Below are 20,396 nucleotides of genomic sequence, written 5' to 3'. Positions count from 1 at the left end.
GCCCCCCCTCGGGGCTCAGGCCGGTGGCACCCGCCTGCCTGCGTCCATCCCCATCGTCCTGTCCTGCTCCTACCCCTTGAAACCCCAGACAAAGCCAGGCGGGCGCTGGAGCTGCAGATGCCAAGTGTTTAATCGCCGCGAGCAAGCCCTGGTCCTACACAGTAGGACGAACTGAGCTGTGGCGCAGAGCCCCCCCCCGTCCCCATCCAGCCTTGTCCCCAGGGGGGGCCATGGCCAGCGGCGGCTCAGACGGCCCCCAGAGCAGTGAATAAATTAGAAAGGGGGGAAACAAAAAGAAAACCTGGGGAAGGCGGGGGTGGATGGGAACATGGGGCCCCTCCTCAGCCGGGACCAAGGTGGGGGCGGCTCAGGGGCGTGGGGTCACCGGGGCTGGCACGGAGCGGCTGGGGGGGCCCCGTGGCTCAGGGCTGGCGGGGGGGGGAGGTGGGGGCAGCCTGGGGGGCGTGAGGACACCTGTCCCTGGGGTGGCTTGGGGGTGTGGGAACCCTGGCGCCCAGGACAGCGAGACTGGGGTGGCCTGGGGGCGTGGAGGGCCCCATCACACAGAGGGGGGAGGTGGGGACAGCTCAAGGACACGGTGATCCTCGCCACCCCAGCAGGGCGGGGGGGGCACCCTGGGGACAGGGTCCCTCATCCCTTGGGACAAGGGGGGGGGGGGGCATGGACCCGGTCACCAGTGCGGGAAGATGATGGCTCAGGGGGGTGGGTGGGGGGGGAGCATCGGATGGAGCACCCCAGGGTGCTGTGGCTGCCGTGTCCCTGAGGCAGGGGCTCAGGGCTGCCCAGGGCCCGTGGGTACCAGCAGGGGCTTGGGCAGCACGGGGGGCTTCATGGAGAGGGAGCGCTGGAGGGGGACAGGACGGGGACCCCAGGGTGGCCCCCCTGGGGCCCCCAGTGAGTGCATGCGGGCCAGGCCGCGGGCCACGCTGGGCAGCCTTGCTGCCGTGCCCGCCATCCCCGCCAGCGAGTGCCTCTGCGCCAGGGGCCGGCGGGGCGGGGGGGGGCTGTCAGGGGGCACGTCGAGACGCCGGGGTGCCCCCTCCCGGGGGGGCAGGGGGACACTGGCCAGCGGCACACCTGGCTGCACCCGGTTGGCAAAGGAGCCAGCGGCTGCGGGGCCGGGGGACACCGGCCATCCCGACCCCCCCGGCCCCTGCAGCCTCTGCAGCCGTTCCTCCAGGGAGGCCTTGGGCGGGGGTCCTGGCCCAGGGGGCTCTGGACACCCCGGGGTGCCGAGGCCACGTCGGGGCTCTGCTGCCCGCTCCCGGGGCGTCCTGGCGGGGGGCTCCGGGGTGGCCTCAGGGGTGGGCAGCTCGGGGTGGTCCCAGTCACGGTCCCCTCCGTGGGGCGGCAGCGGTGGGTAGAGGCGGGGGGTAGGCGGCTGGGGCGGGGGGCACGGGGCGGCGGGGGGCGCCGGGGCACCCTTGGGTGCTGCAGGGCGGCGGGTGCAGGCCGCCAGCAGCCCCGCAGCCAGGGCGCCCAGCACGAAGGCACCCAGCACGCAGCCCACCAGCACCGGCACCGGCACCGCCGCCACAGCCCCTGGCACCGCCTGGCGCACCCCTGCAGGCAGCACCCATCAGCCGGGTCCCTGTGTCCCCTCCTCTCCCCCAGCCCACTCCCCCCCATGGTTCTTGGGGCCCTTCTCCCATCCCTTGGGCCCCTCTCCCACCCCGGGGTCTCTCCTGATCCCAGGTCCCCTCCCTCATCCCCAGGTCCCTCCCCAGTCCGTAGGGCCCCTGTCCCACCCCTGGGGTCCCTCCTGGTCCCTGAGGGACCTCCCAGTTCCCGGATCCCTCCCCGGTTCCCAAGGTCCCCTCCCAGGGGTGTCCCGGTGGGTGTCCAGGGGACCAAGGGGTGTCACTAACCGTGGGCCAAGTCCCTGTCCTCGTCACCGTCCCCTGTAGCTGGTGCATCTGTGAAAGGAGAGGGGAGCTGGGCCAGGCCGCCCACACCCCCTGCCTGGAGCCACCCACGTCCCCCAGGGTCCTCCACAACCTCTGGTGTCACCCAGGTGCCCACCCGGTACCACCGGCATCCCCCTGTGACTTCATGTCCCCAGATGTCCCCCAGCACCTCTCCAAGGGGCCGATGTCCCCTGTGTCTCTCAGCGTCCCCAAATGCCCACCCCCCCCGAATAGCCCCCATCCCCCGCTGTCCCCCCACGTCCCCTTGTGTCCCCCCTCACCGTGGCAGGTCCCTGTGAGCCCGGTGGCTCCCTCCACATCCTGCTCGAAGCCAGCCCTGGGGGCGCACAGGAGGGGACGCCTCAGCCCCTGTCCCGAGTGCCCCCACCCCGCGAGGAAGGGACCCAGGTGACCAAGGTTGTGGGGTGCGGGGGGGGGCACACAAGCCTCCGTGCCCTTTGCAGCAGTGCGCACAGCTGTGCAAGGGACGGGGGATTGGAGACACTCTGGTGGCACTCACGGGAGGTCCTCAGAGAAGGGGACGCAGCCCCCGGGGGGCAGCCAGACACAGTAGGGGTCCCGGGCAGCCAGGCAGCTCCTGCACGGGGCCGGTGCTCAGCACAGACACGTGGGGCCTGGGCCCGACAGCAGGGTGCCCTTGCACGCCACCGCGCCCCCCCCCCCCACCCCGCAGCTCACCGGCGGCAGGCCCCGTGCTGGGCGCAGCGGCTCAGGGGCAGGCGCACGAGGCAGCCAGCGAAGGCGACGAACAGCTCCTGGCCTGGCGGGTGCAGCTCCAGCCCCAGCACCCGGCTGGCACCACGTGGCCCCCGGCACCTGGCCCCCCCCCACAATGCGTCACAGTGCCTGCACACCCTCCCCATCAGCACCCAGAGCCCCTTGGCACCGCCCCAGCGTCTGGTAGCACCCCCCAGCACCCATCTGCACCCTGCAGCCCCATGGCCCCCACCAGCACCCCATGGCATCTATCAGCACCCCATGGCACCTGCGTGCCCCCCCCCCCGCAGCACCCATCAATGTCTCACGGCACCCCACATGGCCCCCCAGCACCCCACGGCACCCACACCACCAGTGCACCCGTCGCCCTCCCTGCCCCACAGCACCCATGTGTCTCCCAGCACCCCCGTCCCAGGGCCACTCACCACCTGGGCTCGTAGAGGCTGATCTCCTCCAGCAGCAGCACCTCTGCACCAGGCTCCCCGGTGTCACCGGGCGCTGCGGTGCCACCAGCGTTCTGGACGTCCCCAGGACTACGGGCGGCTGCCAGGACCTTCAGCACCCGCCCGTCCTCGGCACCCAGGAAGAGCACAGTGTGGTTCCCCCGCGGCCCCGCGCCCACATCCACTGCCAGCTGGGTCAGCCTGCGCCACACGGAACCCTCGTGGGGGGGCCGTGCAGCCCCTTGCACACCTTCACACCATGCCCTTGTACGCCACCGCACTGGGGGGGGGCTGACAGACTCTTGCACCAGCCTCACTTGGCCCCCCACCAGGGTTTTGCACGCCCTTGCACGCTGCCACGTACCCTCCCCCAGCATCTCACACACCTGCACACCAGGGCCGCGCACACCCTTGCACGAGCACCTTCCCCTCCCCACGGCGCCCACAGGGCCAGGGGCGCCCTCGCCTCGGCACCTTGCACAATGCCACCCCGTGTACCCAGGCCCACCCGCCCTGTCCCTGGGCACCTGGTGCCGGTGCGGGTGAAGAGGGGCCGTCCGCCAGCGGGGGCCACGGCGCCGTGCAGCAGCGGGTGCTCCTTGGCGAAGGCCAGCGTCTCGTCAGGGAAGTCCCCGGAGGTGACAATGGCAGTGGCCGGGCCCATCCCGGCACAGCAGCCAGGCCTGTGGCACAACCAGCGTGAGGACAGGCTCCACGTACGCGCCCCGGGGACCCAGCAGGGTGAGGTGAGGAGTACCTGGGCCGGGGCACCCGCTCCTCGGGCACGGGGGGCCAGGCACCTGCAGCACCCCGGGGCTCAGCGAAGTGTCCCTCGAACGCCCGCTCCACATCCGCCAGGTAGAAGGCGCAGACGGCTGAGCCGGGGATGCTGTGGCGGTGGCAGGGGTGGCACCGGCTCTGGGGACACCCCTGATGTCCCCAGGACTTCCCCTTCTCCCCCAACATTCCCTTTGTGTCCATGTCCCTGTGTGAAGGCATCCCCGTGCCCAGCCCTGCCCCCAAGCCCCCCCGGCCTGGTCCCCATGTCCCCCTGTGTGCCCATGTACCTGTGTGCCCGCCCCCATCCCCACGCTCATGTCCCCCATGTCCCCATTGCCTGTCGTGCAGCCACGTGCCCCTGTCCCCATGTGCCTGTCCGCCACAGCCATGTCCCCATGCTCGAGTCCTCGTATTCCCAGGTCCCATTGTGCACCCATGTCCCTGTGTCTGCATGTGCCTGTCCCCATAGCCATGTCGCATGTTCACATCCCCATGACCATGTCTCCGTGCTCCAGTCTCCCATTTCCTGGTCTCATGGTGCACCCATGTCCCCGTGCACCTGCCCCAGAGCCGCGTCCCCATGCTCACGTCCCCAACTCTCTTTTGTGCAGCCACGTCCCTACGTCTCTGCGTGCCCGTCCCATAGCCACGTCCCCAGGTCCCCATGCTCAAGTCCACCACAAGACAATGTCCCCACGCCCGTCACCCTGTCCTCATGTCCCCGCTGCCTGTGCCTTGCTGCCAGTCCCTGTGTCCCCGTGCCTGTTGGGCTGGGTGCCGAAGAGGGCTAGGACAGCAGGGCGCCCGTGCAGGGCGTGGGGCAGCGTCACGGCCTCCAGGACGTCAAAGTAGAAGACGGCATCCCCAGGGACGGTGCACTGCAGCCGTGCCTTCAGGAAGGATGTCCAGCGGCGCTCGAGCACCCGCGGGGAGCCCCCGCGGTCGTTGCGGCACACCCGGGCCACCCGCGCCACCGCCACCTGCACGCAGAGCTGCCAGCGTCCCGCAGGGCTGGAGGCCCCGGGGGATGGGCACCGGGGTCCGCCCTGCGCGGGTGCCCTGGGGCAGAGCAGCGGTGCCACCCCCTCGCTCACCTTGCCCGGCGCGCCGAGCTCCACCGCGATCTCCCGGAAGAAGAAGTAGATGTAGGGGCCGTAGGGCAGCGCCTGGACGAAGTGGGGCTCTGTGGAGGTGGGGGCACAGGGCCATCAGCCCCCGTCCCACCCCGTGGCACCGCTCCCTTCCGTACCCCCGCCCCTACCCTGCAGCCAGCGGGAGCTGTACTTGAGGGTGCGCAGCGGGGGGCTGCGGGCGCCCAGGCTCCGGTAGATGACCGCGTCGCTCGCCTGGAAGTCAGCCACGGTGGCCGAGTAGAGGCTGCCATCTGAGGGCGTGGGGACAGGGACAGCAGCATCAGCCCCATCCCGGGCCCTCCCCCACCGGGACCCCGCGATCCCGGCACCCACCAGCAAAGAGGGCGACGTTGCTCTGCCGGGTGTCGAAGGGGCACCGGGCCTGGCCGCTCACCTCCTCGCCCTCCTGCAGCAGGCTGCGCGCCTGCAGGTGCCGTGCTCAGAGCCCCGCTGCTGCTCACCCCCCCCAGCCCCGCCGCTGAGACGGGGTCCCCGTGGGGATCCCAGCCCCGGCGGCCCCCCCCACCTCGTAGCTGCGGCAGACGGGGTTGAAGGCGTTGGTTCCGCAGGCGAAGAGGGTGCGGGCGTCGCGCGGGACCAGCACGCGGATGTAGTTGTGGCACTCGTCCTGCGCGGTCGCACGCGGATGGGGGCACGGGGCCAGCGGCCACCTGGCCCTGCCTCCCTCTGCCCCCATCCTTGTATTCCCCAGGCCATTGTCCCCATACCTGCCTCACCGTACCCATACCCTGCGCCCCACATCTCTAGGCCCCTACAGACCCCTGCCCCATACCCCTAATGCCCCATACCCCTGTCCCCTTACACCCCCATACCTCTGTACCCCCTAGTGCTGTACCCCTATACCACTGTAACCTGTACCCCTCTATCCTTATTGCCCCATAGCCCTACACCTTGCACCCCCATACCCCGTACCCTTACACCTCCATAAGCCCACACCTCTGTACCTTGTACCCTCCTACCCTCATACCCCATAACCCTGTACCCCTACGCCCTACACTCCCATACCCCCACACCCCTGTACCACCTACCTATACCCCCACATTCCTATAGCCGGTACCCCCACACCCCATACCTCTGTATCCTGTACCCCTATACCCAGTACTCGTACACCCCATGCCCCCATATCCTGTGCCCCGTACCTGCAGCTTGCCCCGCATGGCGCAGCTCTCTCTGTCCCGCGTCTCCCAAGTGAGATGCTGCTGGCGAGACGGGGGTGGGCAGCAGGGACCCCCACCAAGACCCAGGCGACCCCAGGAATGGTGCTCCCGTCCCCCTTACCCGCTCAGGGTACAGCACCCGCTTGTCCTGCCCCAGGTCGAAGGCATAGATGTGGTCCCTGGGGGGGCACAGTGTGAACAGAAGGGGCGCGGGGACGTGCAAGGGGGCATGGGGACGTGCAGAGCACCAGCAAGGGCAGGCGGATGGAGGAGGGAACACAGGGTGCCCATGCCCACCACGTACAAGTGGTGCCCAAGCGTGCAGAAACGGACACGCACAAGCGTGCCTAAGCACGCAGCGGTTTGCACAGGCCAGGACAAGCACGTACAAATATACGCCAGCGAGCCCGAGCCTGCACAAGCACAGGCAACTTTGCACAAGCATGGAGAAGTATGGACATGCGAGGACACGCGTGCACAAGCGTGCAGAAGCAAACAGGTCCCCAGAAGCATGCACCAGCACAAACAAGCATGCACAAGAACATCCAAGTGTGCACAAGTGTGCACAGCCACGGAGAAGGACACGCAGGCACAGAGAGGGGTGCACAAGCGCGCTCACCGTGCGGCGACGAAGAGGGTGCCGTTGAGGCGCAGCATGCGCTGGAAGTCGAGGCCGAGCTGGGTGGTGCCGTTGTCCCCCCGGAGACCCCCGAAGCGGGGGTAGGTGGCGGTGGCTGGGGGACGTGGGAACACGGTGACGATGCCCCTGGCTGGCCCCGTGCCCCCAGCCCCGGCCCCCGCTCACCTGCCAGCCCCACGGTGCTGCGCGGCACCAGGTCCCGCGGGAAGGACTGCGCCACTCCCCTGGGGGCCCCGGGGACCACGATGAGGACGAGGACGAAGGCCAGCAGCACCCCGAGCATCTTCCCGGACACCCGAAGGAGACGTGGGGCTGCTAGTGAGCCCGGACCCCTCTGGGCTGCAAGGGGTTAATCTCTACTGGGGAAACTGAGGCGGGAGCGGGGGGGACGTGGGTGCAGCACCATGGGAGACACTGGGGACAGCGGCGGTGTCCCCCCTGTGCACCTTCAGGCGTGGGGACAGGGCCCCAGTCCTCCTCCCAGTGCTTCCAGTGACCCTGTCCCAGTGCCACCAGCGCCCCTTACCAGTGCCACCAGTGCCTCCCGCCGGTGCTCCCAGTGTCCCTGTCCCCACGCCCCTTTCCCGCGTGCCCGTCCCCGATCCTCCCATCCCAGTGTCCCCAGTGCCCCAGTCCCAGTGCTCCCAGTGCCTCCCGCTCCCAGCGACCGCGGCCGGCGGCGGGACGGGGATGCGAAGCACAAGCACGTGCAAGTGCCAGGCGCAGCGACACCCACCGACACCCACCGACACCCACCGACACCGACACCCACCGACACCCACCGACACCCACCGACACCGACACCCACCGACACCCACCGACACCGACACCCACCGACACCCACCGACACCGACACCGACACCGACGCCCTCGCCCCGTGCAGCACCCTCCCAGCACCGCCGCACCCGGCCGCGCCCCGCAGCGCCCCACGGGCCCCGCAGCGCCCCACGGAGCCCGCCGCGCCCCCGGGCACCCCCCGCGCCCCGCTCCCGGTACCGGCTCCGCGCCGCGCCCCGAGCGGCCCCGCGGCCCCGAGCGGCTCCGCCCCGGAACGGGCCGGGACCGGCCGGGACCCTGAGCGGGGGCCGGGGGCGGGAAGTGACCGGGGGGGGGGGCTGCGGGGGGGGGCCGGGGCGCGGCGACGCGGGGACACGCGTGTCACCCCCCCACGGAGAGGACCTGGGCGGGGCCGGGATTTGGGGAATTTGGGGTTTTCGGGCGGGGGGGGGGGGGCGGGGGCAGAGCCGTGACACCGCCGTGGCTTTGCCCCCCCCGTGTCCCCCCCCCGGCTGCCCTATAGATAGGCGCTAATCCCGCTAATGAGCTGATCCCCGGGAGCTGCGGGCGGCAGCCTCCCCCCGGCCGTGCACGCGCGTGTGCGAGCACAGCCGCTGGGGGGGGGGGCACACGGGTGGCGGGACCCCCACGCGCCCCCCCCCCCCCCCGTGTCCGCGGGCGGCCGCCACCTCCGCCCTGCGCTGCCGGGGGGGGGGGCAGGGATCGCGTCCGTCTGCCCGTCCGCGTATCCCCGCGTGGCCCCCCCGTGGGGACCGGGAGCGCAGTGGGAGGACCGGGCCCCCCGCTGCCACCCGGGCTCCGCGTCCTCCGGCACCCCCGGAGGGGACCGGGGGACCCCGGCGGGGGGGGGGGGGGGGGGGGCGGTGGTCCCGGTGCCCCCGGGGTGCGGGCGCACGGCGACATCTGGCGGCACCACGCGGCGTGGCGGGGCCGGCACCCCGGTCCCGGGGGGGGGGGGGGACCGAGGGGACAACGTCCGTAGGGGGGTGCTCCTGTCCCCAGGGTGCTGCTCGTGTCCCTAGAGGGGTGGCAGCACCCCCAGGGTGGTTCCCGCGTCCCCAGGGTGGTTCCCGTGTCCCCATGGCGGTGACCGTGTCCCCACGGCTGTGACTGCGTCCCCACGGCTGTCACGGTGTCCCCACGGCTGTGACCATGTCCCCACGGCTGTGACCGTGTCCCCACGGCTGTCACGGTGTCCCCACGGCTGTGACCATGTCCCCACGGCTGTGACCATGTCCCCACGGCTGTCACGGTGTCCCCACGGCGGTCACGGCGTCCCCACGGCTGTGACCGCGTCCCCGGGGGGCCACACGCAGGCAGAGCGGGTGACAGTGCTCCATTTTATTTACAGGTTCTCAGGGTAGGGAAAAGGGGGCGACCGACCCCATCCCCGTCAGGGTCCAGGCACCGACACGGGGAGGCTGGGGGGCTCCCACCCCCCCCCCCGGCAAAAAAAAACAACCCACGAGGGCAAACCCATACAAATAAACACGACCGGAGGAAAGAGACCGGCCGGTAAATCTTGCCCCAGTGCCTCCGAGCGTCCCCGCACGAGGGCTGGCTCCCGAGCCTGGGCCTGGGTTTCCCCAGAGCGGGACGGGACCCCCGCGGGAGGCGGCAAGGGGCCGCCGCCCCCCGGCTCCCCGCGTCCCGTCCCCGCGGTTCCCGTCGCCGTAGGGCGGCAGCCGAGGCGCCGCTGGCCGCCGGCCCCGCCGTCACAGCGTGAAGATCTCGTCCTCGGCGTCGCGGAGCGCGGCCGCCCGCGGCGTCCTGGTGAGGGGCCGGGGGCCGAGGCGGGGGCCGCGGGGGGAGCCGGCCTCCGGGGGCCCGGTGCCTTCGGCCTCGGCTGTGCTGCAGGGGACACAGGGGCGGCGGTGAGGGGGGGCCCCGCGGCCGGCGCCCCTCCGAGCGCCCCGGGGTGCGACGGCCGCGCTCACCCGGTGCTGGCGGCGCGGAGCCGCTGCGCCGCCGCGGCCTTGGAGCGGCCGATCTCGGCGTCGAGCTGCCGCAAGAAGTCGGCGGCCGAGAGGTCGTGGCGGGACGGGGCGGGCGCGGCGGCGGCGTCCCCGGGGCCCGGCGGTGTCCCCACCTCCTGGCGGCGGAGCCCCCCCGGCCGCGCCGGTGCCGGGATGAGGAGGGTGGGCTTGAGGAAGATGGTGTCCGAGGTGTAGAGGCGGTTGGCACGCAGGATCTGCTCCATCTGCCGGGGACAGCGACGGGACGGGATGGGGGCGGGAACGGAGAGGGACAAGGGGGGGACGGGGACGGGGACGACGGGGACGGGGCAGAGGTAAGGACGGGGACAGGGACGGGGACGGGACGGGGATGGGACGGGGGGGTGGGATAAGGGTGGGACGGGACGGTGACCGGGAGGGGCCGGGGCCGGGAGCAGGACGGGGACACAACGGGACGGTGGCAAGAACGGGACAAGGGGAGGGACGTAGTGGGATGGGGCCGGGGCCGGGGCCGGGGCCGGGGCCGGGCCAGGAGCGGACGGCGGCGGGGCCGGGCGCAGTGCCCGGTCCGGTCCGGTCCCGGGGGGCTCAGCCCGGTGCCGCCCCGGCCCCGCCGCTCACCGTGACCCCGTAGCGCAGCGCCAGCCCCGGCAGCGTGTCGCCGGGCTCCAGCCGGTGCTCCCGGCCGCCCGCCGCCCCCCGCGCCGGGGGGGGCCCCGCCATGGCGGGCGGCCCCGCTCAGCCCCGGCCCGGCGCGGGGGCGCCGCCGCTGCGCCCCGCCCCGCCCCGCTCCGCTCCCGGGCCCGGTAAGGCCCGGCCGCCCGCGCGGAGGCCTCTGGGACGTGCAGTCCTCTGAAGTCGGGGCCCCGCCGCTGCTCCGGGGCCCCGCGGCGCCCCCCGCTCCCGGCCCCCCGCGGCTGCTCGCGCCCGCCCAGCTCCCGCCCCTCCGCGATCTGTGCCCGCCGCTCCCCCGGGGGGGCTCCGTGTTCTTGCCCGGCGGCAGGGCACGTAGAACTACAACTCCCGTCATGCCACGGGGCCCCGCAGCACCGCGCGGCGCTCCCGCCCCGCCTCTTTACGCTCCCCATTGGCCCCCCGCGCCCGCGCGCGGCCCGCCGGGAAAAGCGACCCGGAAGCGGGGAGGGGGCGGTCCCCATGGTAACGGGGCGGCCGCGCTGGGGGCCGCCATGTCCTTCAAGCGGGACGGCGACGAGCCCGGGCAGCTGGCGGCGCTGCAGGTGGGGCCCGGCGCCCCCCTCCCCCGGCCCCCGGAGCTCCCTGCCCCCGGGCTCCCCCTGCCCGGGTTAGCCCCGTTCCCCCCGCTGCCCCCCCGGGCCTGCCCTGCCCCGAAGCGCTCCGCCCGGCCCCAGCCCCCCCCCCCGCCCGCCCCCCGGTGCAGTCACCTCCTGCCCTGCCCGGAACCCCCGGCGTTTCTCTGCCCCCCCCTCCCCGCCCCCCGAGCCCCCAATCCCCCCCCCCCCCGTTCCCTAAAGCCGCCCCGTCCCCCGCCTCCAGCGCTCCCGGTTCCCGGTCTCTGCCCTCCTGGTCCCGCCTCGCAGGGGGCGGCGGGCCCGGGGGTGGCTGCGCCGGCGACGGGGGCTGCTCCCTGCCACGTCCCCCCCGGCGGGCAGCGGGAGCGGTCCGGGGGCCCGGGGTGCCCGTCCGGGGACGGGATGAGCACTCGCGCGGCCTCTCGCTCCCTCGCAGAAACGGCGCGTGGCGGAGCTGCTGGCCAACTACATCCCCGAGGATGAGGCGCTGCTGCTGCGGAGCGGGAGGTGAGCGGGACCCCCCCGGGGCTGCGGGGCCGCTCTGGGGGCTGCAGGGCGCTGATGGCCCCTCCTGCCCGGTACAGGTACGCCTGCACGGTGTGTGCCCACCGGCCCGTCTTCGACACGCTGGAGGTGCTGGCAGTGCACCGGGCTGGCAGGAAGCACCTGGGCAGTGAGTGCAGGGCTGGGGGGGGCCGCTGCTGGGGGGGCCGTGCCGTGAGCGCCTGCCTGCCTTCCCTTCCCTTCTCTTCCAGGCCTGCAGCGCTGCTACGGCAGCGAGCGCTGGCGGGAGGACGCTGCGCAGGAGCAGCGGCACGAGGAGCTGGTGCGGGTGGAGGTGGCGGGCGTGCAGGTCGGTGCGCTGCCCTCTCCCCTTCCCTGGCACCCAACCGGGCCTCCCTGAGCTCTGCACCCTCTCCCCAGGGCTCCCCAGCCCCTTTGCTGGCCCGGACAAGGAGGATTGCCCAGAGCGCCCTGCTGAAGGCTGCTCCCTACAGCAGCTGCTGCCGGAGGACGGGGTGAGGCCTGCAGCTACGCTGCTGGGGCATAGGGAAAGCTGCCGGCCTGCTCCCACCCGCCCACGTGGGGTGGTCGTGCCCTAGGCCCGACGCTGTCCCCTTACAGGGCAGCTGGAAGCGGCGCACGAGGGGTGAGGACCCAGCCGGGGCCGAGCACTGCCCAGGCTCCCTCGCAGGAGGACAGGGCCGCCGTGGAGGCCACCCCTGCAGCCCTGCTGCCAGGGCACCGCAGCAGGCAAGCAGGTGAGGGCAAGCTGCGGTGGGACAGTGCGCCTGGGCGCTTTCTGTCCTTTCCGTGGGTGTCACCATCCTGCGCCTCTCTCCGCTCTCCCAGGTGCGCTGAAGGCAGCTTCCACCCACGCCGGGCAAGGCAGAAAAGGAAAAGCAGCGTCGTCATCGCCTCCGAGTCAGCCCGAAGCCCTCAGCCCTGCGAGGCGCCAGGCGCTGGAGCGGTACCTGCAGCTGCGGAGGTGAGTTGGGCCCTGCTGACACGGGAACCCCCTGCGAGCCGCGCCTCACGCCCTCTGTCCATCCCCAGCGCCGGCTGGATCCAGGATCGCTCTGGCAAGTGGGTGAAGGATGAGAACGCGGAATTTGACTCCGATGAGGATGAGCCGCCTGCACTGCTGCCAGCCTGAGGTCCCTGACCCCCAGGGCTGCCCCTGACCCCACTGCGTGCCACAAGAACAGAGGCAGCTGGAAGCAGACGAAGGAGGTGTTCCAACTGTTGGGGCAGGTCCTGGGAAACACGGTGTGAAACTGGGGGTCCCCTTGCTCTTTGTTCCCGGGGTGCGCCTCTTTTGGGTGTCCCTATCCTGGCCAGAGCACTGCGATCTCACCTTGGATTTTGGCCCGTCGCTGCCCGTCTCTTGCTGTCCCTGGCCCAAGTCACGCTCGCTTTCCTGCCCAGGCACAGGTGCCTGCGGGTCGTGGCCTTTTGGGGTGGTGGCACTGGGCTTCCCCCTCCTCGTGGCCCCGCAGCTGTCCTGGCGCTTGGCAAAACACCCGGCCCCGCCAGCTCCACCCTCGCCTGTTTCCCACCTCCCTTCTGCCTGGGGGGCCCGCGGGAGCTCCCACCTCAGGGCACCCCCCCGCGCCCTGCCAGCTCCTGGCCCCCCGAGCTGCCCTCAGCGCCCTGGGGAGGGCTCCCAGTGGGAGCACCCAGCGCCGGGTCGCTTGGGCCGCGGGGCCGGATCCTGTCCCTGGGGAGGGCTCCTTGGCAGCGCTGCCTGGGGTGATGTTACACCTGGGCACCGGGATTTACCCGCTTGCTCAGCTCGGACCTATAAATAGCCGTCGGGACGGGTGCCAGGGCCCTGGCGAGTGACAGCCCAAGCCGGGTGCGGGTCTGGGGGCTCTCCCCGGAGCCCTGCAGCCCCCATCCACCCCGCGGGCACCCGCTGCCGGCCCCTCTGGGCCCCAGGTGCCCAGTTCCATTCCCCAAGGGCACCCAGCTCCCTGCTGAGGGGTGCCCCGCTCCCCCCCGGCGCAGGGCCTGGCCCCGTAACCCAATCCCCGGGGTATAAATACCCCGACCCTGCTGCCCGTTGCTCCACGAGGGGATCCAGGCATCCAGCTTGCCCCGTAACGAGCCCTGGATTAATGGCTTGAGGCTAACGGGGGCCTCTGGGTCTCGAGCCCTGAAAAAGGGATCCTCCAGCAGTGTTGCCCTCACTCAGCCAATCCCCCCGGATCCCCCCCCATGCACAAATCCTGCCCTCGTCCTTGTGGCCCTGTCCCAAGAGCAGCCCCCGACCCTGTGTCTCCGTAACCTTTATTTACAGCTGACCCAGCCCTGGGGAGCCCAGAGCGCGGCTCGGGGCGAGCTGAGCTCCGGGGTCTGCAGGGCTGTGGTGGGAAGCGTTCAGGTTTTCTTCTGCTTGCGACCTGGGGACGGGAAGAAGCAGGTCAGGGCCAGGGCCAGGGCCAGGGCTGTGCGCCCCCCCAGAAGCCACTGTGCCCCCTCCCAGCCCCATTCCTGCCCAGGGCAGCCCCGGGGCACTCACGGAGCTCGTTGTTGCGGGTGATGGCGATGGCGGCGCGGGCACGGGGGCCCTGCTGTGTGAAGTGGTACCCGAAGCGCACCACGGAGGGGCACTGCTCCAGCATCGTCGCCATCTCCATCTCCACCGTGTCGCCCAGCCGCTGGCACTGCAGGGCAGGGGCACAGTGGGCCAAACCGGGCACGCTGGGCAAACCGGGCACGCGCCCCAGGCCACCCGCGGGTGCCCGTCCCTACCTGGTTGTCCACCTTGAGCTCGCTCAGGGTGTTGTTTTGGTACACGGCCTTGATGATGCTCATCATGCCGGCGCTGGTGATGAAGTTGGACTCAATGTTGAGGCTCTGCAGCGTCTTGTTCTCCGTCAGCATCTCGGCCACGGCCTGCGGGAGCCTGGCGTCACCTCGGGTGTCACCCAGGGCTGGCTGCCCCTCCGGCACGTGGGGGGTCGCCAGCGGGGGCAAGGCCGCTGCGACCTCGCCTCGCTGGTGCCGGCGGTGAGCCGGGGGAAGGGGACCGCCTCTCTTCCCCGTCCAGGGCCGTGTGGGGACACGGAGGGCCACGGGGCTGAACTCACGGTGGCCACGGGGTCGTTGCTGCGGGTTGCCACCAGGCTGAGCTTCTTGACGTGCGTGTTGGTTTTCATGGCCTCGCAGATGGCCTTCAGCGTGGAGATGGGAATGTCCTGCAGCGAGGGGACGTGGGCGTCACCGAGGAGAGGAGAGCATCCCCGGGAGGATGCAGGGTGTCACCGGGGGGATGCAGGTGGCACTGGGGGGATGTGGATGTCTCCAAGGGCACAGGGGCGTCCCTGAGCGCTTGCAGGGTGTCATCGAAGGGTTGTAAGCGGCACTAAGAGGATGCAGGATGTCACCAGGGGGACATACGCATTGTTGGGGACGTGGCTGTCCCAGGATGAGGACCTGGGGTACCCCGGAGCCACTCGGGATGGGGACAAACCCCCCAGGGACGCCCCAAGGCAAGGACCGTCCCTGCTGGTACCCTCCAGGGCCCCCCGGGACAGGGACCAGCCCCGTGGGGGCACCCAAGGACAGGGCTGAGCACACCAGAGACACCCCAGGACCAGCGCCCTGAGGGCCTCCTGAGGACACCCCGGGGCACGGACCAGTGCTTTGGGGACGCCCCCGGGCCCCTGGGGCCAGCTGCCCCCCAAGCCCAGCCCCTCGCCTTGATGTTGTTGAGGTTGACGTCCTCCAGCGCCGCGTCGTTGGCCTGGATCTGCCGCAGCGTCTCCTCCACGTTGGTGGGGTTCGGGGGCTCGTCTGGCACCGGCTTGTACGTGTCGGGCTTCACCACGCCTGGGGCACGCGTGCGTGCGGGGGGACACGTGTGACGGCGCGGGGGGACACGTGTGACGGCACGCGGGCACGCGCGCAGACACGTGTGCAGGCGCGCAGAGCCACGCGTGCGCACGTGGATGGGGGCTCCCTGCTGAATCCAGGAGCGAGACCGCCTGCGGCGTGCCCCCGGCAGCCGTGCTGCCCCCAGCCCCGCGCCCCCCGTCCCCACGGGGTGCACTCACTGTTGATGCCCTCCGTGTTGGAGATGGTCCCGCTGCAGATCGCGTCGTAGTACTGCTTGTTGCTCATCAGCGTGTACATGCCCAGGATGGCTGCGGGGGCACCCCGGGGTCACTGCAAGCCACGGGGCCACCATGGGGCCACCCCACGGCCGCCTGCGGACCCCCCCTCATCCCCCCCCCAGCCAGCCACGGGCGGGCTGGGGGCCAGGCTGAAAGCCGAGCGCGGGGGCACGGGGGCAGGCTGCTGCTTTTAGCTGGGCCCTGGCGGGGGCCCAGCTGGGGGGGCAGGGGACGCGGATGTGACACAGGGACGGGGCGCGGGCAAGGCGCGTCCCCGCACGAGGGGTGGGTGCCGGGGGGCGGCCGCAAGCGCAGGACTCACCGGCGATGTCGCACATCTCGGCCTCGGTGGCGTTGGCCAGCGCCTCCTCCAGCTCTGGCTCCAGCGTGATCTGCTCCTCGCGGGGGATCTCCCGCTTGGGATTCTTGGGCACGAAGGGCTTCCCTGGGCGGGGGGACGCGGGGCTGGACCCTGCACGGCCTGGCACGAGCCGGGAGGCAGCAGCCGCAGGCTACGGGGGCTTGGCGGCCCTGTGCCGGGGCGGGGGCAGGCGTTTGGGGGATGTGCTGCCGGAGGGCAACGTGGCGGTACCGGGGGGCGGCGGTACCGGGGGGCAGCGGTACCAGGGGGGGTGGCAGTGCCAGGGGGCGGCGGTACCGGGGTGGTGGTGGTGCTGCGAGGTGGCCACGCTGGGGGTGACATTGCTGGGGGCGGCCATGCCCGGCGCTGGCGGGGGCCCAGCTCGCCCAGGACATCCGAGCCGCCGGCGAGGGCCATCCCGCCGAGCTAAATATACCTGGCGCTGCGGGGCCCCGTCCCCCGCGTCCCCCCAGCCCCGCACCTTTCTTCTCGCCGGTGAAGGGCACCAGGTCCTCGCGCTCGCCGGCCTCCAGCGCTTGTTTCTCCAGGTGCTGCAGCAGCGCCTCACGGTCCAGCGGCCCCGTCGGGCTCTTCCGCGTCTGGTCCCGCTGCCGCAGCCCCGCCGGCAGCAGCACGTTCTGGGGAGGCACCGGGCTGGCCGTGGGTGCGGGTGCCCTGCCTGGTGCCCCCCGCCCCGCCTCGGGCCGGGCCACGGGCGCACCTCCGGGTCCATCTCCAGCAGCTCTGTGTCGAGCTGCTCCAGCTCCTCGGCCGACAGCTCCCGCAGGATCTTGTCCTCGTCGATGTCCCGGTACTTCTCCAGCTCCTGCCGGTAGGACGTCATGGCTGGGGGCTGAGGGGCGGCCTGGGGGGGGGATGCGGGGGCTGAGCGGCTGGCAGGAGGCTGCCGGGCCAGGGGGGCACCCATGCCGTGCCGAGCTCCCACCGGACACACCACAGCCATGACCGGAGGGGTCCTGCCTGGCTGGGGGGGGCATTGGGGCACCCCAGTGGGGGTTGAGCCCAGCCATCACCACAGAGCTCTTGGGGAAACTGAGTCACAGCCCAGTGCTGCTCCTCAGCCCCCCCCCGGCCCCCCCCAGCCTTCCCCACTGGCTGGGGGCAGCTCCCAGCTCCGCAGCCCCCACCCCTCTGACACCCCCCTTATGCACCCAGTGCCCCCCCAGCCCTCAGGGAGGAAGCACGGTCGCATGCTTGGGACGTGGGGCCCTGCACCCTCCTGAGCCCCCCCAAATGATGAGGATTTACCCCCCGACACACAGGTCTGAGGCTGGGGGGGCACCCTGGGGGAGGCACCCTGGCACCCCTAGCAGGGACCTGTGCACTGAGACCCGTAGGAGAAAGCCGGGGGCACCCCCCTGGTGTGGGGATCCTCAGAGGCACGCTGGGTCCCCCGAGCTGGTGCCTTTAGGGGTGACACCCCCCTAACCCCAGGGACCCCCCCCCCGGGCCCTACCTGGCCGCTGCCTGGGGCTGCGGAGCCTGCCTGGGCTGTGCCCCGGTGCTGAGCCAAGGGCTCCGGCCGCGCAGAGCATGAGATCAGCGTTTTATTCTGCGAGCCGGCAGCGGGGAGGGGCGAGATCACATATCGCCGGCGTTATCGAGCCCTGCCAGCGCCCCGCAACGGCTCCACCCCAGCACCAGGGTGGTGCAGGCCCCCCGCGGCCATCCGAGCCTCCCCCCGGGCCCGGCTGCAGGCTCCGAGCCCTGCGTCGGGATGCGGGAAGGGGAGGTTTGGAGCTCACGCGGTGCCCTGGGGAGGGGGACGTGGGGAACAGCCCCGGCCACCGCGGGGAGAGGCTAACCCGCGTGTCCCAGGGCCCCTCGGAGCCACCCCAACGTCCCCTTTCCCCCCCCGGAGACGCTTAATGCCCCTTAACGCCCCTTCGTCCTGCGCCGGGCTGGGGGGCTCTGCTCCCCCGAGCTCCTCATTCAGCAGAGCCACGTTTGGGTGGGGGTTTGCACTTGTCTTCAGCAGGGACCAGGGGCGCCCGCAGCCCCACCAGCAGCACTCAGGAGCTACTGCTTGTTTATTATAGGGCCTCCCAGAAGACAAGGGGTTGTATACGCTGCTTCCTGTAGGCTCGTGTAGAGCTGCAGGCACTGCTTGCGTAGTGGTGGAAATGAATGTCCGCACGCTTGGCTTTGTTGTACGCTTGTTACCGGGATTTTTCTTTTTTTATTTAAAAAAAAAGTATAAAGTCGATAAATAGAGCAACAAACCATCGCCCACGGGAGCTGGAGCACGGCAAAGAACGATCCAGAGCCGTCTGTGTGCAGCCGCAGGCCCTCAGGTGGCGGGGACGCTCTGCTTGATGATGATCTTCTGGCGCGTGGCGCGGACGCCGGGGTCGGGGCCGGGGGGGGCGGCCCCCAGGGCAGCAGAGGCAGCGGCGCTGGGCAGCCCGTGCGCCGTGATGTACTTCTTGTAGGCCTCGCGGATGATTTTGAAAGCGCGGATGTTGGAATAGGGGATGTCGGTGATGGGGTCGCGGTAGACAGCCGGCTTGTGGGTGACGGGGCAGATCTCCCTCACCGGCAGCCGCGGCGGCTTCGCTTTGGGGAAGAAGCGCTCGAAGGTCTCGTCGTCGGTGAAGGAGATGAAGGTGCGGGAACACTTCCCAGCAGAGGCTGGAGCCACAGCTGGGGCCGCTTCTGCCTGCTGCAGGTCTTGGTCCAACCTGGAAGGGCCGGAGTCAGCTCTGAGGAGACACACGGGGCCAGGGGAACCCCGAGAGCTCCCACGCGAGGCAGCGCTGTCCCGCAGGAGCAGAACATGGGGTTGTGGCGCTCCGAAGCATCGCCCCAAACCCATTCGCCCCCTGTTGTGGCAGAAAAGAGCCCAGGGAGGAATCGAGGACGGGAACTTGGGACAGACGGGTCTGGCCACATGCAGCGTGGGGGGAACCACCGGGACCCCACCGAGGCGACCCCAACCTACCCCTCCACGTCCACGTTCTCCTCCTTGCCCAGCTCCGTGATGAGGGGCATGGTGACAGACCAGTACCGGATGACAGGCCCCACACACTTCCTTTTCTTCTGGACCTGCTTCTTTTTGTCGGCCTCCAGACGCTCGTAGTTCTCTGGGAAAGCAAGGACATGCCACGGGTGAGGCTCAGCGCCCCACTCACACTCGCAACCCCCTCCCCGGGCCTCCTCGTGCCCCGCTCACCCAGGGAGCGGAGGTTGATCTCCTCCGTGATCTTGGCCTCTTCCAGCAGCTCCTCCTGCGTCAGGGGGCGGTCGTAGTTGGGGCCACCCTTCTTGCGCTTGGACTGCACCTGACGCTCCTGGATGCGCAGGAAGGTCTGGCGCGTGTGCTCCGTTGTCGACTGCCGCATGTGCTTCCGGCCTGCAACGGGGGGACGGAGCTCACCGCGGGCCCCGACGCGGCTCCCTGGAGCTGGGAGCGCGTTTCCAGCCCGCGTGTCCAAGCCTGCGTGCACTCACTGTCTCCCACTTCGTCCTGGAGCTCCAAGGGGGCGGATTTCACCTCTCGGGCCTTTTGGGAGCCGCTGCTGGGGGCATCCGCCTTCTTGGGTCGAAGGCTCTTGAGGGGCTCCTACTGGGCCGGGCAGCGTGGGGAAGAAGAAACGCTCTGTTCCGGCTCGGATGGGAACCCCCCTGGGGCTGGCACCGTGGTGCCTCTGAGACGACCCACGGGGAGCGTCTCCTCCCTGCGACCGGCAACGCTGCTGCTGACTGCTGGCCGCCCCCCCCCTTCTGGGAGGCAGCCGCATCCCCTCCCGGTGGTCCGGCAGTTGTTCGAGGGGAGCCCAGGCCCCTGCTCTGCCCGTGGCGGTGCCGGGGGGGGGGCCCCGCGCCGCGTCCCCGCCCGCCCGCTCACCCTGTAGGCCTTGGTGACGATGCGGCGGCGCCGCTTGGGCTCGCTCTCGTCCTGGTCGCTGGTCGGCTCCTCGCCCTCGTCGATGTCGAAGTCGGAGTCCACCTCATCGTCGCTGTCCGACTGGTCGCCCCGGTACTCGTCGTCGCCCGACTCCTGCGGGGACAGAGGGGCCGCGGGCTGACACCGCACCCTGCCGCCCCTGAGGGGCCGCGCTCCCGGGGGCCCCTCCCGCCGCCCCGCAGCCCCTTCCCCGGCCCCCCCCCCCGGGACCCGGTCCCGACCAGCGCCGCCGCCGGGGCCTCCCGGGCCCCCGAGACCCCCCCCCCCCGCCCTCGGGGCTCCCCTAAAGGCCCCCCGGGGTCCCGCCGGGCCCCGCGCCGCACCTCGGTGAAGCCGCCGTACGTGGTCTGGTAGAACTCGTCCTCCTCCTCGGCCTCCAGCAGCCCCGACAGCCGGTTGCCGGCCGTGCGCCGCGGGGCGCGGCCCTCCGCCAGGCTCATCGCGGGGCCGCCGCCGCGGTGACGTCACGCGTGGCGGCGGGGGCGGCGTGACGTCACGCCGCGCGCCTGCGGCTCCCCCCGGCTCCCCGCGCCCGGCCCCGGCGCGTGCGCTCTGAGCGCCCCGGCGGGCGCGGGGCGGGCGAGGCCGGGCCGCGGGCGGGGGGCGGAGCCGGCCCCGGCG

At 71.7% G+C, this 20,396-nt stretch overlaps 5 protein-coding genes across 18 annotated transcripts; 1 reads left to right on the top strand and 4 right to left on the bottom strand.

Annotated features, from left to right (window-relative positions):
- Nucleotides 1-108: 108 nt before the first annotated feature.
- Nucleotides 109-7,928, bottom strand: SEMA6C (semaphorin 6C). Of its 4 annotated transcripts, none has more exons than XM_083813358.1 (18): nucleotides 7,837-7,928; nucleotides 7,006-7,179; nucleotides 6,820-6,934; nucleotides 6,322-6,379; nucleotides 6,183-6,242; nucleotides 5,549-5,650; nucleotides 5,356-5,446; nucleotides 5,151-5,273; nucleotides 4,984-5,072; nucleotides 4,652-4,881; nucleotides 3,867-3,998; nucleotides 3,637-3,792; nucleotides 3,092-3,310; nucleotides 2,628-2,765; nucleotides 2,449-2,526; nucleotides 2,210-2,265; nucleotides 1,890-1,937; nucleotides 109-1,584 (listed from the first exon to the last, which is right to left on the bottom strand). In XM_083813358.1, the coding sequence occupies exons 2-18, from the start codon at nucleotides 7,121-7,123 to the stop codon at nucleotides 794-796; spliced, it is 2,604 nt and encodes an 867-aa protein (XP_083669484.1). In that variant the 5' UTR covers nucleotides 7,124-7,179; nucleotides 7,837-7,928; the 3' UTR covers nucleotides 109-793. The 4 variants fall into 4 exon arrangements, with proteins under 4 accessions (XP_083669484.1, XP_083669485.1, XP_083669487.1 ...); XM_083813359.1 differs by having other exon boundaries at nucleotides 4,652-4,869; XM_083813361.1 differs by having other exon boundaries at nucleotides 4,652-4,779.
- A 1,036-nt stretch (nucleotides 7,929-8,964) lies between these two features.
- LYSMD1 (LysM domain containing 1) lies at nucleotides 8,965-10,391 on the bottom strand. Of its 2 annotated transcripts, none has more exons than XM_083813403.1 (3): nucleotides 10,215-10,391; nucleotides 9,576-9,838; nucleotides 8,965-9,484 (listed from the first exon to the last, which is right to left on the bottom strand). In XM_083813403.1, exons 1-3 carry the CDS (start codon nucleotides 10,314-10,316, stop codon nucleotides 8,980-8,982), a joined length of 870 nt encoding a protein of 289 aa, XP_083669529.1. In that variant the 5' UTR covers nucleotides 10,317-10,391; the 3' UTR covers nucleotides 8,965-8,979. The 2 variants fall into 2 exon arrangements, with proteins under 2 accessions (XP_083669529.1, XP_083669530.1); XM_083813404.1 differs by having other exon boundaries at nucleotides 9,204-9,489; nucleotides 10,215-10,389.
- A 268-nt stretch (nucleotides 10,392-10,659) lies between these two features.
- On the top strand, nucleotides 10,660-12,728 carry LOC310887430 (sodium channel modifier 1-like). Of its 2 annotated transcripts, XM_083813405.1 has the most exons (8): nucleotides 10,741-10,831; nucleotides 11,301-11,371; nucleotides 11,449-11,537; nucleotides 11,620-11,717; nucleotides 11,789-11,883; nucleotides 11,990-12,126; nucleotides 12,218-12,353; nucleotides 12,422-12,728. In XM_083813405.1, exons 1-8 carry the CDS (start codon nucleotides 10,781-10,783, stop codon nucleotides 12,519-12,521), a joined length of 777 nt encoding a protein of 258 aa, XP_083669531.1. In that variant the 5' UTR covers nucleotides 10,741-10,780; the 3' UTR covers nucleotides 12,522-12,728. The 2 variants fall into 2 exon arrangements, with proteins under 2 accessions (XP_083669532.1, XP_083669531.1); XM_083813406.1 differs by lacking the exon at nucleotides 11,449-11,537 and having other exon boundaries at nucleotides 10,660-10,831.
- A 914-nt stretch (nucleotides 12,729-13,642) lies between these two features.
- TMOD4 (tropomodulin 4) lies at nucleotides 13,643-17,537 on the bottom strand. 9 transcript variants are annotated; one of them, XM_083813376.1, is made up of 10 exons: nucleotides 17,325-17,423; nucleotides 16,569-16,712; nucleotides 16,329-16,485; nucleotides 15,809-15,931; nucleotides 15,427-15,516; nucleotides 15,072-15,202; nucleotides 14,461-14,568; nucleotides 14,123-14,266; nucleotides 13,890-14,034; nucleotides 13,643-13,770 (listed from the first exon to the last, which is right to left on the bottom strand). In XM_083813376.1, exons 2-10 carry the CDS (start codon nucleotides 16,689-16,691, stop codon nucleotides 13,748-13,750), a joined length of 1,044 nt encoding a protein of 347 aa, XP_083669502.1. In that variant the 5' UTR covers nucleotides 16,692-16,712; nucleotides 17,325-17,423; the 3' UTR covers nucleotides 13,643-13,747. The 9 variants fall into 9 exon arrangements, with proteins under 9 accessions (XP_083669502.1, XP_083669499.1, XP_083669500.1 ...); XM_083813373.1 differs by having other exon boundaries at nucleotides 16,329-16,712; nucleotides 17,325-17,537; XM_083813374.1 differs by having other exon boundaries at nucleotides 13,890-14,266.
- A 475-nt stretch (nucleotides 17,538-18,012) lies between these two features.
- VPS72 (vacuolar protein sorting 72 homolog) lies at nucleotides 18,013-20,333 on the bottom strand. The gene is made up of 6 exons (XM_083813402.1): nucleotides 20,099-20,333; nucleotides 19,716-19,868; nucleotides 19,319-19,430; nucleotides 19,041-19,220; nucleotides 18,810-18,951; nucleotides 18,013-18,549 (listed from the first exon to the last, which is right to left on the bottom strand). Exons 1-6 carry the CDS (start codon nucleotides 20,213-20,215, stop codon nucleotides 18,159-18,161), a joined length of 1,095 nt encoding a protein of 364 aa, XP_083669528.1. The 5' UTR covers nucleotides 20,216-20,333; the 3' UTR covers nucleotides 18,013-18,158.
- Between the last annotated feature and the right edge of the window lie 63 nt (nucleotides 20,334-20,396).

Source organism: Anser anser (genome assembly GCF_964211835.1).
Source record: "Anser anser genome assembly, chromosome: 28".
NCBI lineage: Eukaryota > Metazoa > Chordata > Aves > Anseriformes > Anatidae > Anser > Anser anser.
The sequence above is the reverse complement of the archived record's forward strand: the minus strand, read 5'-3'. Positions and strand labels throughout refer to the sequence as shown.

Bases quoted from the DNA above. Each gene is read 5' to 3' on its own strand.
- SEMA6C (XM_083813358.1), bottom strand. From the start codon at position 7,123: ATGCTCGGGGTGCTGCTGGCCTTCGTCCTCGTCCTCATCGTGGTCCCC. The intron at 4,882-4,983 runs GTGAGCGAGGGG...GGACGCTGGCAG, and splicing joins AGCTCGGCGCGCCGGGCAAG to CTCTGCGTGCAGGTGGCGGT. The intron at 1,938-2,209 runs GTGAGGGGGGAC...CTCCTTTCACAG, and splicing joins GCTCACAGGGACCTGCCACG to ATGCACCAGCTACAGGGGAC.
- LOC310887430 (XM_083813405.1), top strand. From the start codon at position 10,781: ATGTCCTTCAAGCGGGACGGCGACGAGCCCGGGCAGCTGGCGGCGCTG. The intron at 12,127-12,217 runs GTGAGGGCAAGC...CCGCTCTCCCAG, and splicing joins GCACCGCAGCAGGCAAGCAG to GTGCGCTGAAGGCAGCTTCC. The intron at 12,354-12,421 runs GTGAGTTGGGCC...GTCCATCCCCAG, and splicing joins CGGTACCTGCAGCTGCGGAG to CGCCGGCTGGATCCAGGATC.
- VPS72 (XM_083813402.1), bottom strand. From the start codon at position 20,215: ATGAGCCTGGCGGAGGGCCGCGCCCCGCGGCGCACGGCCGGCAACCGG. The intron at 19,869-20,098 runs GTGCGGCGCGGG...CTGTCCCCGCAG, and splicing joins CGTACGGCGGCTTCACCGAG to GAGTCGGGCGACGACGAGTA. The intron at 18,952-19,040 runs GTGAGCGGGGCA...TTGCTTTCCCAG, and splicing joins GATCAACCTCCGCTCCCTGG to AGAACTACGAGCGTCTGGAG.
- TMOD4 (XM_083813368.1), bottom strand. From the start codon at position 17,403: ATGCTCTGCGCGGCCGGAGCCCTTGGCTCAGCACCGGGGCACAGCCCA. The intron at 15,517-15,808 runs GTGAGTCCTGCG...GTGCCCCCGCAG, and splicing joins CGAGATGTGCGACATCGCCG to CCATCCTGGGCATGTACACG. The intron at 13,771-13,889 runs GTGAGTGCCCCG...TCCCGTCCCCAG, and splicing joins CACCCGCAACAACGAGCTCC to GTCGCAAGCAGAAGAAAACC.
- LYSMD1 (XM_083813403.1), bottom strand. From the start codon at position 10,316: ATGGCGGGGCCCCCCCCGGCGCGGGGGGCGGCGGGCGGCCGGGAGCAC. The intron at 9,839-10,214 runs GTGAGCGGCGGG...TGTCCCCGGCAG, and splicing joins CGCTGCGCTACGGGGTCACG to ATGGAGCAGATCCTGCGTGC. The intron at 9,485-9,575 runs GTGAGCGCGGCC...CCTGCAGCACAG, and splicing joins CTCCGCGCCGCCAGCACCGG to CCGAGGCCGAAGGCACCGGG.